Here is a 19,701-nt window from a genome sequence, read left to right as displayed (position 1 = left end):
GGTGCTATGGACTTGAATCAGTATTTGGTCAAGGAAAAATTCAAGATGGTCACATCTTCTCTTTCCTGCCCTGGATGCTATTGTTGCTTACCTATAGGGATAATTCCGTATCACCACAGTATCTTAGATTAATTGTAGGAGGAACATCATGACTACTTGGGGATCGATCCTGCTTTGAGCAGGGGGTTGGACTAGATGACCTCCTGAGGTCCCTTCCAACCCTGAGATTCTACGATTCTATGATATTTTCAGGGCTTTGAAGCTGGCATCAGTCCCAGTTTTCACAAAATGCTGGGTGGTGGTTGTGGCTTTCTTGCACGGTTTGGGAGTTCACATGTTCCCCTAAATGGATGATTAGCTCACCCATGACACCACTCTGGAGATATCAGATTAATCTAATTTACCACTTACATTTAGCAAGTCTGGGGTGGTTTGTGTTGAGTAGGTTCAGTGTTTGAGCATGGGTCAGGTGTAGTAAAGAGGCGCTATCTACACTTCATTATCTCTTCTGTGCTATGTCTGAGCTACACCTAAGTTTGTCTTAGTGAAGAGAAGATGTTAGCCATTGTCCTGCAGTACTCATACGCTCAGTTTCCTGAGTGTTCTGTAACATCTGGGTAGAGTGCTAGTATATGGTGTTGATGTTTTGGGCTGTCAAGTCCACCTTGACACCAGCGCAGTCCATAGCGTTTGTAGAAGCGAGTCTAGACTCGATCGCAGCCAAAAGTGTATCTTCAGTAGGACAGGTTCCAGGCCACAGAAGAGCTTGCTGCACAACTTGGTCTAAGCCCACAGATGCAAGTTTGTACCTGTTTCATGCCCCTTTGTCATGTGGCATCCTGCATTTGTGTAATCCCATTTGTGAGACGTGGTTACCTACATGACTAGCTTCATACAGTTCACTCACCAAACAGGCAGTATAAACAAGTTAGTCTCCCTCTCACACAAGAGGAGGGAGACTCCCTCCCAACAGCTCCCTGTGAAGAGTGAAGACTCCCTGTGAAGACTCCCTGTGAAGAGAATAGGAGCTTGGTTTTCGGATGGGCACTTAGCCTAGAAAAAGCTTGTTCAGAGGCAGCTGGTGCTATTCTCAACAGTTGAAAAAAGTCCATGAGAAAATGCTAAACATCCAATTGGTAACAGTTTTCCATCTGGGCCAATAATTGTCACATAATTCCAGGAGAAATCGACATCCATACTGTCCTGGACAGCTTCTTCTCCATGAAGATCTCAGGTCTTTCACTTAGCTCAGTAGGCGTCCACTTGGGAACTATTAGTGCCTGCCATCCTCTAATCGATGGCTGCTATATTTTTGTCCATCGTGTAACAATTCATTTTTTGAAAGACTTAAGTGAGAACTTTCTCAACTGTAAGCAAATCTCCTCCATCTTGGGACTTCAATCTGGTCCTCTCAGCACTAACAAGGCCTCCTTTTGAATCATTGGTGTCTGGCTTCCTATATCATTTCTCCATTAAAGCCATCAACTCCATTGGATGGATGAAGTGGGAGACTTTGTGGCAAACCCACAAGACAGTCTTTCACAAAGTTAAGATTGTGTTGAGACTGCATCCTAAGTTTGTTCCTAAAGTGATTTCAGACTTTCATCTCCATCAGCCCATCACCTAACTTTTTTCTGAAACTTCACACCTCTAACAAATACAAACGTCAGCATTTTCTGGATGTTCATAGTGCAGTGGTATTCTATCAGCAAAGAATAAAAACCATTTAGAAAATTGCCTAGGCTGTTCATATCATTTGCAGAATGAATGGCAGGGAAGCCATATTGTCTGAAAAGACTTCCCAAGTGGATCTGAGGGTGCATCCTACTGTGTTATGAACTAACACTGCTCCACTACAAGATTTGAAAGTCAACTTTACCAGGGCTCAGACAGCTTCAATAGCTTTTGAGAGATGTCCCTATGTAATTGTAAGTCAATGCATACCTTCTCTAGATATTAGGCCTTAGTACCAGCCTTGAAAGCTGACACTTCTTGGGTACTGCTGTGCTCCCATCTGCAGTGTCCCAGTCTTCCTCACACCCACCACCAGAATAGACACTGCTCATCAATCACACAGAATGGAATACACAAAGAAGAAATGGGGAGGTTACATACCTGTTCTGTGGCTGGAGTTCTTTGAGATAGGTGGTCCTTATCTGCATTCTACTATCCATCCTCCTCCCTCTGCTGCAGACTTAATTCTTGATTCATGCTAGAGAAGGAACTGGAGAGGGTGATTCGTCTGTACAGTGGCACCACAGCAGTTCTCCCATGTTCCTTTTCTCCTTGGCCATTCTGGTGTGCTTTGCATGCATAAGCTGCGGATGAACAGGTGCAGACTCATGTACAGGATACATTTTATTGTCCCATGTTGTGTTTATTGCTTGAATCATGAACCGGACAACCCCAGAATTGTCCATTGACTGCGTAGGCTGCAGGACGTGGTAGAATGGAGCGGGTACTCAGCACGTGGAGCTAGAGCTTGTAGCTTGATAGTGAGCAACCTCTAAAAAAGCTCCTGGTGCTGGACCCTGTCCTCCTTCCTCAATCTCTGACCGTGTTGCAGGAACTACACCATCAGTTTCTCCTCCTGCTAGCTAGGTTGCCTTCCTCTGTCTATAGCCTCCTCTTCTCTCTTGTAATCAAGCTGTTCATCAGCCCTGGCCAAAATTCGTGCATCATTTCATTCCTGACTCTTCTTGCATATTAGTTGAGAATGTGCTTCCCCCAGTTCCTGGTTCCTTGTGTCTGTCCAGCAAAGGTGAAAGGATCTGATAAGGAAAATAAGAGCACATTGTCTGATCTGGGTGTGGGGTGGGGAAAAGACTATTGCCCTTTTTCAGAGGCTGCAGTACTTCAAGGTCACAGGATATGATATTTTTATATAAATTGGTTTTATTTTATTCGTCACTCACTGGCCGGTTTAGAAGCTCCTGCAAGCCATGCTTTAAGCCAAGAGACATGATAAATTGACATACCAAAATCAATTAAAATAATAAACAAGTCTCCATATTTTTTCCCATTGATACTGAGGTTTCCTACGAAGAGGACCCTGTTACTATGATTTTACAGTCCTTTCAGGCAAGACAAAGTCTGGAGGACATTGTCCTAGAAGTGCCTGAGTAGAAACAAGAACTTACATTACAGACCAGCGGAGGAGCACCATGCATCTATTCTAAGGAGATTTTTTGGTATCTGGTGTCCGATCACATCTATGAATGAAGAGGGCTTCTGAGCTACAGAGGCAGCCATAATAAGTATGCTCAGCCCTGGAATTTAACTAACCATCTAGAGTTCCTACTATGTGGGTATGTCTACACAGCCCATGGCAGCGAGCCTCCCAGCCTGGGTTGCTGGACTCGGGCTAGTACTCCAAAACTAGCTGTGTAGGCAGGGCTTTGAAGTTTTGGCTTGGACTGAGGGTTGGACTCTGAAGCCTACGCACCTCCCTAGGCTTCAGAGTCTGAGCCCCAGCCCAACCCACAATACCAACAGATATGTTTAGCTGTAGTGTAAGGCTGAGTTTGTTGACGCCAGCTGGGAGGCTTGCTGCCAGGAGCTGTATAGACATACTCTGTGAGAAGTTCACATGCATCACCAGCCAGGAATGGGTGAAAAATTGTGACAAAATCAATAAGATTCTGATTTAGGATGGAGATGCATTACAGCCTCCTTACACCCACTCTACATTCCTGCATAGACCGAATAGGCAGCCAAGGACAAAATACATTCACTGCTACCATTTGGACTGACGATACTTCAGCTGAGCCAAGAGGACGGTCCACTGTGATGAAGTTAGACAGTGCTGTACTTGCAGGAATAAGGAATGTAAGCTCCATAAATCTAATACATCAACTCATTTTTCTATCAATAAGAGTGTAGCTAGTAAAAAGTTAACGCTAACTGCTTGTTTAACTTTTTTTGCCATCCCCCTGGTTTTTTTTGCCATCCCCTTTGAATCCCTCAGGGTGAGGGAGCAGCAGCTTTGGAAATGGTGTAGAGTCCACCCCCAAAGGAAGCATGCTACCAACATTTTGCTTGTTAACATAATATAATTTGGTATATCCTGGAAATCCCTCCCATTTTTACTAGCAATAATTCCTTCCCCCCTACCCCCCCCCCCCCATGGTAGCGGAAATCTCCCAGGCTCCAACTCTCGGGCTTGTTTGTGCTGCTGTTTTGGCTGTGGGCTGCTCCCCAGGGCTGTCCCCAAACAGATCCTCTGAATATGGGCCCAGGATGTGCTGCAGCTGCTCTGGCAGCATAGCCTGATCTGGTACTGGCATCAGCAACAGGGTTACTTTGAGGGGTTGATCCAGCAACTGCAGGCACTCCTCTGGTTCTGCCTCTGTGGTTATAAGCATGCCATCCCTGCTCAGGCCTCTTGGTGTGGTCCCCAGCACTTGATCAAATTCCTTGTAGAAGGGGCAGGTAGACTGGGAGTTCTCTGAGGTGTGGTTTCTGTCGCTGGGTTTGTGGAAGGCATTCTTGAAGGACTTACCTGCTCCCAGCATTTATCTCTGGGCTGGTGGAGCACAGGTGCTGCCAGCCTCTCCAAGATGCTTGTGCACACATGCTCATTTCTTGAGTTCTTGCTGAAACCATGGCTCTTGTTCTCCTCACACCAGATTCATCAGAATCTTTCTGTGTTCCTCTGTCCAGCTAGCAGTATGCTGAGGGTTAAATGCCAGGCAGTTGTTTTAACCAGGAGGTTGCTTCCAGTTCCTGGAAGTCAGGTGGGAAAGTTTTGGGGGCTGAAGGTTCAGAACACACAGGCCCTAGGGGATTGTGGGATAGCAATGATGGTCTTTCCAAACACAAGTCTGGTGACGTGGGCTTTGCCTATATCCATACTGCGAAGGTAGCAGGCTTGGACCTGTGCCACAGTAGGATATTGACTCAGACTCATGCCCCCTGGGCTAGTCAGCAGGCCTGCATCTTGAGAGGCTTCTGGCACCTCTCAGAAGGTTTTGTGTGTGGATGGCAGGGTGGATAAAAATCTGATTTAAAAAAAAAATGCACTTTTATGTAGAAATCCATGATTAAATCGAGTCTTCCTGACTAGTGATTTAAATCAGATCCACTCTGGTGGATGGTGGGGAGGGGCGGGGGGTTGGGTGCAAAGCTGACTCAGAGCCTGGGTTTACTATCCAATGTAGACATACCTTTACAAAAAGCGGAAGCTTCTGGGACAGAGAAGACATGCAGACTGATACATATCTGCTTAATCTCTGCATTGACTTTCATTGTATGATTCATGCTATATGAAAAAAGCTGAGACAGTTTCCTCCAGTAGGGAGAGATTCCATTGCTGGGATACAGCTATTGATGAGGTAACAGAATATAAGGATCTATTATGACCGTCGTGGCTATACACAAGCCTATCTAGGAATTGTCTTTCAGGTTATAGCATAATATTCTTAATGAAACTTAGTTTTTATTGTATTTGAGAAGAAAAAACATAAATCTATATCTGGCTGAATGAATTGTTGAATTGCTACGATTGTACACTAAACATGAATTAGCGTCAACATTTTCCTTAAGTCTTGATTTTTAAAAGTTATGATCTAATTTAAAAAGGTACTGATACCTCAATTATTATTGCAAGATAATTATATTATTTCATTACAAGTTTACTTTTATGTAGAGGTACTGATGGTTGAACTGGTAAACCTTATTCTCAGAAAAATTTAGGGTTTTTTCTGTTAAAGTAGACCCACGTTTCAAATAAAAGTTGGTGTTTTTTGGATAGGAGGTGGGTGTTTTCCTTGGATTGCAGAGTATCGGTGCAATTTTAAGGAATCAAAATTTAAAACTTGCATCACCATTGTAGTTCTGAGATATGTCAGCATCAATGCAAAAAATGCAACGATATAAAAATATTTTATACGTTGATGTATGTGAAGTTTTACTGGATAAATCTGCTAATCATCTTATTCAGAGCTCATGCATAATGTAGGAAAGTGAATTTAGCGTCACAAATTTTTTCGTAAGGTTTGATTTTAAAGTGATCTGAAGTTCTAATTTAAAAAGGCACTTACGTCTCAATTTTTATTACAAGATGATTTGTATATAGAGATACTGTTTGTCATTTCTAATGTTTCTTATCATACCACAGAATGAGGAAAATATCTCAGGGATGACAAGCTTTCGGGAAGTGCTAGAAAAAATGCTGGTTATTGTTGTGTTACCAGTCAGAAACAGTCTTAGACGAGAAAATGAGCTCTTCTCTTCACACCTGGTTTCCAATACCTGTGGCCTTCTTGCTAGTATTGTCAGTGAACTTACAGCTTCTGCACTGGGATCTGAGGTAATAATGATTCTGTAAAATTATCTTTGATATAAGTGTGTTACAATATTTGTACATTATGAGTGTAATATTTACTGTGGTCGCACTTAAAGTTTCTACCTGTGTGAAAATTGTTACTGGTTTTACTGCTGTTCCTCATATGTATAGGAAGTCTCTCTCAAATCACTAAAATATTTTTTTAAATTGTGTAATCACTCTCTATTATTGAAGTGCTGTTCACGATTAGCCATTTTGTTATGGCTGAAGAATACAGTGCACCTTCCCCAAAATTACAGCAATTACTCTTTGGGTACAGAATTAACTTTCTGAGAATTTACAAATAATACTGTTCAGGTAGAGTTAAAATTAAATGTCATCTCATTTAAAAGACTGTTTGACCACTGTTTCTTCCTGCTCCTGAACACAAGCCAGATAGCTGTTACTGGCTGTTAAGGCATGCATCCTCCTTCCCTTCAACGCCCTCCACCAATTGGTCTTTTAATCACCATCACCTCTGCCACAAGGGCATTTTTTTCCTCAAACTAAGTTTCTAATTACCAATATCAAGCCTTGCAGAAGGACTCCCCTAACCTTCTTTTGCTTCCTATCGTGCACAGTATTCATAAGGAACTGTTCAATTTCACCCCAATCTGATAAGGAGTGTTGAGGAAACCCAGAAGTGCCTCCATTTTGACAGACCCACCCATCCAGGGCTCCTTGGACCTCAAAGTGGAGCAACCTGGCCAGTGGATAACTCCAATTCATGGCCATGAGTTTACAGATTATATCCACTAATAGTAGAACCTTATTAATAAAGGAAGGTTCATATAATATTTAGATGAACTATAATACAGATAACCATTGATACAATGGGTTAACAAGTGCCTTTTGAATACTTCATGACTACATATGGCATTTCTATCATTATCCAGTGTAGCCTTTTATGAGTGCAACATTGTTACAGCTCTTCACCCCAGGAGTCCCATTTGCCCGTGCTCCAGCCCATAAAGTTCATCCAGTGGGCAGCTTGACATGTTTAAACTGTCACCAACCTACTCTCCTCCCAGCCATGTCTCGAATGGCAGTATAGCCTACTCCAAGGGTATAAGCGAAGCTGTGCATTAACTTCCTCTCCAGTTCCTTCTTTCCACTGCATGGCCTGAGTCGGAAGACTCTTCTCTCACCAAAGCTGCTTCAGTCTTCTTATCTGTGTACATATATTGTAAATGGTTCTTAGTGTTTATAGTTTTTAGTGCTTTCCTAGTAGACTTTTTAAGTTGTATAGAGCATTTTTTCCCTGCCTTGGGGACTCTCCATGTTTTCTCCCCTTGGAAGGAGGACTGTGCACAGAGTTCCAAAACTTAAGAACTGTCTCCCCTTCTCCTTCTTGGTCAGCAGTGACCACCAATGCTGCCTTTACTGCCTTAGAGAGGCTCATGTTTCTGCCACGTGCAGCATCTGCCACTCCTTCCCACCCCAAACTTGAGAAGGACGAGAGATTCAACAGAGGAACCACCTCATGGAAAAACCCATGAGACCCCAATCAGATCTAAACCAGGAGGACCCCCACATCCCGTACACAGTCCTCAGTCTGCAAGCAGTGCCCCTCCAAGCATGAGCTCTCAAGCTTTTCATGAGAGTGAGGGGCACTCTCACAAATGCAGGACCAAATCCCCTTCTAGATCTGATCCCAAAAGAAGAGATCCCTCTCTGACTCCCTCCAAATCAGCTGAGTCCTCATGCTTGGGCCCTAAAGACTTGTATCCTCCTAAATTTTTTGATCAGAAGGCTAAGGCAGGATCCATATCAATCTCCGAGAACTGCGGGCAGTACGAAGGGCCTGCAGTGCTTTCCTCCCACTTACATGGTCCTGCCATGTCTGAATAATTTAAGACAATATGATGACTGTCTTCTATATAAACAAACAGGGAGGAGCAAAATCCTTCTGTATAGAAGTGGTCCATTTATGGAACTGGTGTATCTGGAATTACTCCACCCTTTTAGTGATGTACCTCCTTCATGCACAAAACTCTCTGGCAGACAATTTCAGCAGACACATCTCCATAGACCACAAATGGGTGATTCACAATTCATTTTCATTGCACCTGTCGGGCAGGTGTCGGCAGTCTTACTGAATAGTTAGAACTGGGTTGAGGGCATCAGGGACCAAGGGTCAGAGCCAGGAGCTGGGAAGGGAATGCGGGACTAGAGCAGGATAGGATCAGGGCTGGAGAAAGATAATAGCAGGCAGAGGCAAGAGTGGTCAAAGCTGAGGGCAAAAGCATTGAGTAGTTGGTGACCAGATGCTGCTGATCTTAAAAGCAGGCCTGCCAGCTCTCTTCAGCCAATCAAATGGCAGTCCTATCACAACTCAGTTGAGCTCATTAATCAGCCTGGAGGCTGGCCTAGCTAATCCTCAGGCTCAGCTGAAGTTGCTCGATCCTGATAGCACTCAGGTGGCCCAGGCAATTCTGGTTTCTGAACCTCCTGCAGATGTTCACCAGTCCTCCCATCAGTATCTAGCCCTTCCCAGATCTGCTGAATCAGGAGAATGGTGGGATCAGATTGTCTGGGTTCTCATATCTCCACATCACAGCTTGGTATTGGGATAAGCATCAGACCTACAGTGTTCATTTTCGGAGTCCAGTCGGACTGTTCTCAACCACAGCAGAAAAGACTCCACCAGAAAGTGTTATCTAGCTTAATCAAGGCATTTCTCTAGCTGAGCACAACAATATCTCTTCTCTCCAGAGACTGTGCAGGTATCTCTGGTATTGACTGCCTCCTCACTCTCAAGACAATCAGGTCTTTCTACTGGCTTGCAGTGGGTCCACTTAGCAGCAATCAGTGCCTTTCACCCTCTGGAGGAGGACTATTGTGTTTTTATTCACCAGCTTACAACCAGACTCGTAAAGGGCCTCACTAGGACCTTCCCAGCAGTAATGAAGCCCACATACCAATGGGACCTCAATCTTGTATTCTCAGTACTTAGATTGTCCTTTGGATTGTTAGCTGCATGGTCAGTGTCCCACCTCTCTATGAAGATCACCTTTCTTGTTGCCATCGTGTCACAGGAGGGTGAGTGAGTTGGGAACTCTCATAGCTGATCTTCAATACACCATGTTTCATAAGGAAAAGGTTTCCTTTTGCCTCCACCTGAAAGTCATCCCTAAGGTAATCACCAAGTTTCATGTGAATTTGCCTACCAATATTCTTCAAAACCTCATGCTTCTAGTGAGAAGAGACTTCATTCCCTTGACCTCTGAGGAGCTTTTAACAGTTTACCTGCAAAGAATGAAATTAATTAGGAAGATTATTTGTCTAGACTATTTGTCACTATAGCGAGTGATGGGGGCAAGCATTATGTGCTCAAAGACTCTAGGTGGATTTCTGGCTGTATCATCCTTTGGTATCAGTTAGCACATTTTCCTTCTCCAGACACCGTGAGATTCCATTCTAGAGCACAGGCAACTTCATTAGCATCTCTTCAGGAAGTACTTGTATTGGACATTTGTAAGGCAGCCTTTGTGTTCCATCCAGAACTCCATGAAGTATTACACTTTAGTCCAAGCCTCTTCTGCAGATGTAGTCGTCGGGGCAATAGTATCTATACTGCTGCATTCTTGTACCCCCTCCTAGTTGAATACTGCTTACAGTCACCCACATGTGCAATACACATAGGGACCAGCACTCAAGAAGAAAGAAGGTTACTTACCTGTCTTTGAGGAGGGTCTTTGAGATGTGTAGTCCATATCTATATTCCACTACTCATCCTCCTTCCCCTCTGCTTGGGATTATATCTGAGTTCACGGTAGAGAAGAAACTGGGGAGGTGGTCGATCCGCACCTTCCCTTGTAACCTCGGTACTGAGCATGAGGAACATCAGGGCACAGATGCAGACCAACGGACACTACTTGCAAATTCTCCTTTCTCATGCACATAGAGAGCATCCATACCATGTGTGGAGTACAGATAGGGACCACACACTCAAAGAAACTCCAGTTATAGGTAAGTAATTTTCCATTAGTAGTACAACAGTACTTCCAGAATTTTGCCATATCCATTCTTAAAACAAAAGCTGTAAAAATTAGCTGAACTTTGACGCCTTAAGTGTGAGTAAAGTGATTCATTTGATCTGCCAAGAGCGACAGAAGTGATACATGACATTACCATATTGTATATCTTTCCTTAAAAAGAAATTTCAAGCTAAATTTGCCATTTTAAAATATTTCCTACCTAGTTTTGTTAAAAATATGTAGTCAGATATTTTAGACAATTTGAGAAAGAGATGCAGTTACTATAAATCTTTTTATTTTTAACTAAAGTTGCAATAAAGTCCTCTTTTGTGATGTCTCTGGTGTTCTAATACCTGCTTTCTAAATTTACTAAGTTAAAAAAATGTATATAATTGGGATAATTTTGCTTTCTTCCATTTAAAACAAAGTATATTCTAGTTGTTGCTTACATTTATTTCTTTACAGGTTGATGGACTTAACTCCCTTCATTCTGTCAAATCCAGCACAAACCGGTTCACTAAAACAAGTCAGGGAAGAAGTTGGAATACCGGTAATGGGTCCCCTGATGCAATCTGTTTCTCTGTGGACAAACCTGGTGTAGTTGTTGTAGGGTTTTCTGTTTATGGAGGAGGAGGAATTCATGAATATGAGCTGGAGGTGTTAGTTGATGATGTAAGTATTGCACTTTAAAAAAAACAAACAAATAAACAAAAATAAAGTAGGACATGTATATTTTTACTCTCCAAGATATCAGTGCACCAATACAGTATGTTATGAACTTATATTCGTATTAGTAGCATTATTCAAAATAAAATCTTTAAAGTCTTTGGATTTAATAAATACAATTATAGCACTAAAGAGAGAAGCTGTGATAAAGGGAGGTCATATCCTTTCAGCTGAGTTTTATCAGTATATAGATAAGTTGTTTCCCACCTCGAGGGTTGGGAATGCCAACCTATTCAGGGATGGGAAGTGTGGCGGAGGGAAATCTGAAACAGAATCGTAGTGAGAGTAAAGTTGTTTCCCTTCCTCCTTGCAAATGTGCAGCTTTAACTATGAGTAAAGCAGCAGTTGGCTTCTGAAACGTGCTCTCCATCTTTCCCTGCTTTCTCAATTAACCCTAATATAGCCATACTTGGAAGAAGCTCACGTGTGCATAACTGTGAGTCAGGTATTCCCTGAGAGAGAGAGGATGGTTTTTTGATTGCAATGATGCACTGGGACTCAGAAGTTTTGAGTTAATTCCCATCTCTGACATAGACTTCCTTTGTGACCTTGGGAAGTCACTTACAGCTTTATCCAAAGCCCACTGAAATAAACGGAAGTCCTACTATATATTTCAGTAGGCTTTGGATCAGACTCTTAATCTCTCTGTGACTAACACCATCTATATAATGAGAGGTAATATTTCCTTTCACCCTTTGGTTTAGATTCTTAGATGTTCAGGACAGGGCTTGTCTCTTACCATGTGTTTGTACTAGCTTATTGCAGAATAAGGGTCTCTGATATGTTATGGCCTCAAGGTGTTACTGTACTACAAAAAATTAATCAGTAAATTACCCCAAGTTTTTGTTCTTTGCTCTCGTGGCACTCATCTCAGGTGCAAAAGCACATGTATTCATATATTCATGTATGTATTTGGGGGAGGGATAGCTCAGTGGTTTGAGCATTGGCCTGCTAAACCCAGGGTTGTGAGTTCAATCCTTGAGGGGGTCATTTAGGGATCTGGGGCAAAAAATGGGGGATTGGTCCTGCTTTGAACAGGGGGTTGGACTAGATGACCACCTGAGGTCCTTTCCAACCCTGGCATTCTATGATTCTATATATTGTGGCCTCTGAATTTGTCCTTAGAAATCAGTTCCTACTCCATATGGCATGTAGCTTTCTGGTGAGTGAGAGAAGGGAGGAAAACACCTAGGAGAGTTTGGGGTTCTGTAGGACAGGAGAAACCAGAGGGAACCCCCAGAAGAAGGGAAACAAAAAATGGGGGATGGAGATAGAGGAGGAAATCTTTTTGAAAGCAATATATACAGATAAGAAAAAACAAAGGAGGAGGTAAAATAGCATAGACAGAAAATTGACCAAAAAAAGGCAAAAATATACAAGAGTCTGGTGTGAGGTTTGATAGATGGAGAGATCACATTGGTAGATGCGCAGATGAACGAGCCTCTGATAGTGTGGCACCATCATAGGGCCTAATCACATCAACCACGCCATCAGAGGCATGTTCACCTGTGCATTTACCCATGTGATATATGCCATAATGTGCCAGCAATGCCTCTCTGCCCTGTACATTGGTCAGACTGGACAGTCTCTACGTAAAAGAATAAATGGACACAAATCAGACGTCCAGAAGAATTATAATGTGCAAAAACCAGTCAGAGAACACTCCAGTCTCTTTGGTCACTCGATTACAGACCTAAAAATGGCAATTCTTCAACAAAAAAACTTCAAAAACAGACTCCAAGGAGAGACTGCTGAATTGGAATTAATTTGCAAACTGGATACAATTAACTTAAGCTTGAATAAAGACTGGGAGTGGATGTGTCATTACACAAAGTAAAACTATTGCCCCTTGTTTATTTCCCCTCCTACCGTTCTTGTAAAGTGCTGGAAATGGCGCACCTTGATTATCACTACAAAAGGTTGTCGTCCGTCCGTCCCCCCCGCTCTCTTGCTGGTAATAGCTCACCTTTCCTAGTCACTCTTGTTACAGTCTGTATGGTAACACCCATTGTTTTATGTTCTCAGTGTATATAAAATCTCCCCACATTTTTTTCCACTGTATGCATCCGATGAAGTGAGCTGTAGCTCACGAAAGCTTATGCTCTAATAAATTTGTTAGTCTCTAAGGTGCCACAAGTTCTCATTTTCTTTTTACGAGGAGAGCCTTAGGTTACATCTACATTACAAATTGCAGCAGTACGACTATGGAGCTGCAGCAGCACAGTGGTGTATACACATGCTACAGTGACAGAAGGGGTTTTTCTGTCACTGTAGTAAATCCACCCCCTTTAAAGGTGGTAGCTAGGTGAATGGAGGAATTGTTCTACTGACCTAGCTGCATCTACAGTGGAGATTAGGTTGACCTAACTAAATCGCACAGGGTGTGACATTTTTCATAGCCCTAAGTGACATAGCTAGGTTTTTGGTGTAAATGAGCTATTTGTTTGCTGAAGGGTTTTTAACTCTTTAAAAACAGTGGTATTTGTGGTACACAGAGTTCTGACATAGTGCAATCTCTGTGCAGGAAAATATAACTTTGAAAGTATTATTATTAGAATAAGTGCATAAGCTGAATAAATGGTTACATTTTATACAAATTAAAAATTGATTTTATATTTCCTCAAACTAGAGTGATCATGCTGGAGATTCAACTCATTCCCATAGATGGACATCCTTAGAGTTAGTTAAAGGAACATACACCACAGATGATTCCCCCAATGACATATCTGAGATTAGACTTGACAAAGTTGTGCCTCTGAAGGTAAATAAAAGGAAAAGCTGTGTAATTCCCCATTTATTGTCAGTAAATGCTATGGATTTTTTATTTAAAAAAGTTAAATATTAGATTTAAATTTGTGTTGAAAAATAGCTGTGGTTCTATTTCTTTTATAGATGTGACAAGTACATGCTTCATTTAAATTTATATTATTTTGTTGAGAAATAAAAAACAGAACATATCTAGAAAAAACTGTCATTTCATTAGCTGCCCAATAAGTGTCAAGTTCAAATCTAAAATGAATGAATATAGAATAGAATATAACTTGTATACTAATTAAAATATAAAAAATATTTTTAGACGCACAACATTTTTGCACACACACACACACACACATATATATATATATATATAGGTAGCTAATTTTGCGGAGTTTCTAGTCAATGGGGTACGTTATCTTTTAGTTATTTTTTAAAAAAACAGAAATAATACAGTTTACATCACTGTGAACAAAAACTTTGAGGGCAGACGCTTCTGACTTTTACTAGATGCCACACTTTTTTCCACTTAAGGGAATACTCTAAAAATAAAATTCAGTTGAAAGTTAGTGTGTGTAAAATACTTTTCAGCCGTGTACTGTTTTTAATATAATTGAATCAAATTATATTAAGTAGAAATGTGCTTTCAACATGAATACTACAAACTATTATGAAACAAATTTTGTGTACCAGTCTAATGTTTGCTGTTTCTGGCTTTTGTTTTGAAGGAAAATGTGAAATATGCAGTCCGTCTGAGGAACTATGGAAGCCGCACTGCCAATGGAGATGGAGGAATGACCACAATCCAGTGTCCAGATGGTGTGACATTTACGTTCAGTACGTGTAGTCTGAGCAGTAATGGTACAAACCAAACACGAGGACAAATTCCACAGATTCTTTATTACAGGTCTGTGAGCTCTCATGCTTGATTAAAAAAAATTTTTCATAAAAACTTAACATAAATCCATTTATGAGAATTCACAGGAACTAACAAATCTAAGTTAATTTTGTAGAGATAGCAGCTTTGGTTAGAACAGTATCTTGCTCTTCCAACTCAATTATGTTGTCCTTAGCTTTATTTTATTGAAAACAGTTGGCTTTCTGGATCATGATCTGTCCTTCTCATCCAGGACATTTGGGTTGTGCCTCTCTGCCATCAAATCTTGGAGGCAGTTTAGACTTGTCCATGAGGCTCTGGTGCAAGGCTACACTTCTTCTGATCTCACTTCAGATTCTGAGCTCCAATCTGGCAAACTTTGTGGTAATTTAACTCTCCTGCTTTGTCCATTGTTATCCTGACTTTTAAAGCCAGATTTTGGAGCATCAGTAAGTGACATTTGTTCTTCCCTCTGTCTTTCATGCAGGTTACACATTTTGAGGGGATCATTCCTGGAATGGGATCACCTCCTGAGAACTATTCCTCTATTTTGTACTTCCCCCACCCCTCAAAGAATCAGATTGTATATAGAAATGAGTTTGTTTATAGAACTTCTGCCTTATTTGATTTAGAAATTGAAAGGTGTGTAGAGAATGAGGCAGGGAACTACAGGAAGAGAAAGTGGTTACGTCCATTGAATGCCACCCAAGAGAAGGCTCTGCCACAGAGTTCTGTGTAACACTGGGAGAGTCACTAAAATTAAATTTTTTGCAGGTGGCTACTAACTCTGTTTCTCATTTTCTGGGTGGCCAACTTCGGACACCTAGGGCCTGATTTTGACAACATGTCAATATAGGAATTGTTGTCATTCCCTCTGTGATAAAGAAATAGTTTAAGTTCTCTGCATCAGAATTAGGACTCCTGTAAGAGAGTTGATGGGTCTGTACTTTCAGGGAGTAAAGGGAGAAGCTGAGGATAAGAACAGTGTATCAAAGCTAAATAATTTCTTTCTGTTATTGTTCACTACAGAATATGCTGGGGAGATACCTAGTCTAGACATAAAAAAGAAAAGGAGGACTTGTGGCACCTTAGAGACTAACAAATTTATTTGAGCATAAGCTTTTGTGAGCTACAGCTCACTTCATCAGATGCATTCAGTGGAAAATACAGTGGGGAGACATGTTTTCTTACCAGTTAATAAAAATGACATACTGTCAGTGATCGAAATTGTGGTAGAGGTGGTTCTGGAACAAACTGATAAAATAGCAACAAGTCTCCAGGAACAGATATTTATCCAAGATTTTGAAGGATCTGAGCATGAAGAAACTAAGCTGCCAACAAAATGATATAGTTCTATTAAAGATCAGCTACTACACTGAGAGACTGGAGGATAGTAAATGCATCTAATTTTTAAATGTTAGTAAATGATGTTACATAAGAATGTCCATACTGGCTCAGCCCAGTGGTCCATCTAGCCCAGTATCCTGTCTTCTGACAGTGGCCATTCCAGGTGCTTCAGAGGGAATAAACAGAACAGGTAATTTTCAAGTGATCCTGTTGTCCACTTCCAGCTTCTAGCAGTCAGAGGCTAGGGACATCCAGAGCATGGGGTTGCATCCCTGACCATCTTGGCTAATAGCCATTATTAAACCTCTTCTCCATGAGCTTACCTAGTTCTTTTGTGACTCCTGTTATAGTTATGAATATGTTGAACAGCACTGGTCCCAGTACAGATCAATGAAGGACACCACTATTTACCTCTCTCCATTCTGAAAACTGACCATTTATTCCTACCCTTTGTTTCTTGTCTTTTAACCAGTTACTGAAACATGAGGGGACCTTCCCTCTTATCCCATGACTGCTTACTTTGCTTAAGAGCCTTTGGTGAGGGACCTTGTTAAAGGCTTTCTCAAAGTCCAAGTACATTATATCCACTGTATCATCCTTGTCCACGTATTTGTTGACCTCCTCAAAAAATTCTAATTGGCAATTCTGCTAGATTGGCTTGATTGCCCTTTATATAAGCCATGTTGACTCATATTGGTAATTTAAAAATTGATCCTTATTTCCGTACTATATAAATTGGTTGAAACAAAATTATTTAATACCTAACTGAATATTATATGATACAGGGACAAAACAACACAGCTTCTGTAAACAAATGGAATAATTAAACCTATTCCTAGACACTGAGTTTTAAATTAATTGTACCACTTAAGAAAAAGGACCCAGGCACTGTGGAAAACTCAATGAAAACATGTTTTCTCTTCAGTGTTCTGTGCCAGATCAGACTCTAGTTTGGTTCCTCCTTTCAAGCAGATGGAGACAGTGCATATAGAAGTCTTTCTGGCTTATAAGCTCAGTTGTTCCTGTCTACAGCAAGTGATGAGTTCAGTACTTCACTAACTATTACAAAGGATTGAAGAGAAAATAAAGGTCAGGGACCACAAAAAACATGATGGGACTGTGTGGCTGTCCTAGGCTATACTCAGGGACTTATTGAAAACATTTGTTTTGCCTTTCTCAGCTTGCGGTCTGTTTCTTGAAGATTTCTGACTCTTGGATGATCAGGCCTAGGAAAGAATAGGCAAAATAGAGGACAAGATGTTGTCTACCAGAGACCCCTTAACAGCTAGGAAGTCCAAGGAGAGCACAGGACAGGGGAGCATCCCTCTCACAAAAGCCACAGGTAGTGCTCTACTGAGCTAGTCAGTGAAAACAGTGGGAGTGTGGGGAGTTCTGGCATATCTCACCCTGGGTCCAGGGACTAGGGATAGGTGAATTCCCCATTCAAGAATCAGACTACCTTTCTAGTTATAGTAGTAGCCCTTGCCTCTCAGGGGTAGACTGCCTACACTCCTCTGTCCTAGCAGCATTTTTCTCTTGGTCAACCCACCCCTCACAAGAAAGGTTTCAGTCTGCCTACAATGGAGACAGCCTAGCAGTCGCAGGGTGTCCAACTCAGACTCTGACTTCAGATTTAAGCTCTAACTTCAAAGGCTACAAATTGAAGTGAGACTAACCTAAGAAAAAGAGGGAGTATGGAACTGCTCCCCCTCAGGTATAGACGTCTCCCAAAGCCATCTTGGATGCACTGTAGTAAAATTCTAAGTATGTATTCAAGGACCATTGTTTCTGGTCCAAAACTGAGGTCCATAAAATCTTTGGGATGCACTTCCAACTGCCTTCTGCAGTCAAAATGACTTGAAGGTGGTGACTAGAAAGCAGGAATCTGCAGAAGAGTCACCCCTGATGGTTGAGTCTATGGGTGGGAGCCTGTCAGGGAGGGAAACCTATCTTTGAAATGTGGTAACTCAGGTTAAATGGTTAAGTACCAGTTAAGTACAGACAGGCAACATGATCTTTGTTTGGTACATAAATTCTCAAGAAGTCCAAGAAGCAAGGACACAGCTAAGGAGGTGTTGAACTTGCTTTTGATGTGGGCAGAAAAAGAATAGAAAGATTGATCAGTTGGTACTGTTTGTAGAAAACTGAAAAATAGCATAGAAGGCTGTAACATCTCAGTATGCAGACATGGTAAATCTGGCAGCAGAGCCTCAGTTCTGGGATGCATTGACAGCACATCTCCTAATACATGGTTCCATTGTCAATGACTACAGAAAAAGATATGGTGATTTCAGTTTTGATGATCTCTCTGGAACAATGTACCACAGTACATCATGTGTTGGTTTGGCAAGTATTCTCTACTTGGTGTGACAATTGAAGGATTTACTCCAATACTGTAGTCCCCAGTGTTCTGGATATTTTTGGGGGTGGTCTGGATTTAGAAATAAGTTCCAGTTCACTGAAAATCCACTTGGCGGTAATTGTAACCTTAAAGGATCCTTTAGATAAAATGCCATTAAGGGCATGTTCTGGTCATATGTTTCCATAAGACTCTGAAGAACCTGAGGCTGCTTTTCAGGTCACCACTTACACTATGGAACTAGACTTGGTCCTGAACACGCTTGCCAAACTACCATTTGAGCCATTACAAAGAATTTTCTGTGGTCACTCTCACTTAAACTCCTGTCCTTGGTTACCAAAAGTTCAGCCTCTTTCATTGTGTTTCATCAGGAGGAGGAAGTGCTTAGGACAGTGCCAGAAATTTGGCTGAAGGGTCTCTCTTTATTTTAACCCCAAATATAAATATTCCTCCTTTGTGTCCTAATTCAAGGAACAGTAAGGAACGAAGATTGTGCTGTTAGTTTGTGATTGATCAGAACATTAAGAATGTCCCTAGAGAACTCAGAAGTTCAGGGGGTCAAGGAGGCTTTACTTCATGGAAAAAAGAATTTAAGAAGGGAAAAAGCAACGGCCAAATCTACCCTGTCTTATTGGAAAAAATAACTCCCCAGTGAGGGTTACATCAGTAGCAGGAAGGAAGTCCCAGAATCACTCAAGAACTGCTTGTCAGAATTATTGGCATAAACATCTTTGCCGGTGTGAAGAAGTCACTTGGACATCACTCCGTGCCTTTTTCAAACACTGTTGTGTTGAAGAAGAGGCCCAGGCCTCTTCCAATGCAATATTCAGAAGGAGCATCATATGTGGTGCATTGTGGGATGCTAGTCCCACGTAATGGTCTAGACTGATACTTTGGAAAATCTCAAGTGTTTTGGTCTAGCATAGAGAGTCCAGGAGAGAATGGGACATTTTCCTTATCCGATGACTTCTCTTTGCGTTTATGACAGTTGAGACCCTCCCCCTGTTCAGAGTCTGGATATAGTTTCAGTTTGGGTTTAAAATAGTGTGTGTTTAAAAATATCATATGACAGCTTTCAAAGTGTCTACTGAGCTGTCTAGCACCTTATGTGCATGACTGGAAAGGTTTTGTGTACTGCTCAATTACTTCATAGGGAGACACTATATCCTAGCATAATCTTTTTCAAAGAAAAAAGTTATCTTGTAGGAAAATTTGCCCATCCAGGGCTGTTCATCATAAAATTATTCCATCAGTTAAGAGGGAAAGACATTTCCTAAGGAAGTGCTATCACTAACATTTCCATTATAGAAGTTTTATACATTCCTGTAGTGAA

The 19,701-nt window shown here is 41.4% G+C and overlaps 1 protein-coding gene across 14 annotated transcripts in view; it reads left to right on the top strand.

Annotated features, from left to right (window-relative positions):
- The window catches only part of MYCBP2 (MYC binding protein 2), a 414,953-nt gene that overhangs the window by 200,012 nt on the left and 195,240 nt on the right, over nt 1-19,701 (top strand). For all 14 annotated transcript variants that reach the window (XM_073347199.1, XM_073347148.1, XM_073347171.1 and 11 more), the window contains 4 exons: nt 6,119-6,310; nt 10,771-10,977; nt 13,661-13,792; nt 14,514-14,692. In XM_073347199.1, the coding sequence (XP_073203300.1) occupies nt 6,119-6,310; nt 10,771-10,977; nt 13,661-13,792; nt 14,514-14,692 (710 nt within the window). The remainder of the gene's footprint in view (nt 1-6,118; nt 6,311-10,770; nt 10,978-13,660; nt 13,793-14,513; nt 14,693-19,701) is intronic.

This window comes from Lepidochelys kempii, chromosome 1 (assembly GCF_965140265.1).
Source record: "Lepidochelys kempii isolate rLepKem1 chromosome 1, rLepKem1.hap2, whole genome shotgun sequence".
NCBI classification, from domain to species: domain Eukaryota; kingdom Metazoa; phylum Chordata; order Testudines; family Cheloniidae; genus Lepidochelys; species Lepidochelys kempii.
This window is presented reverse-complemented; position numbering and strand designations above follow the sequence as displayed.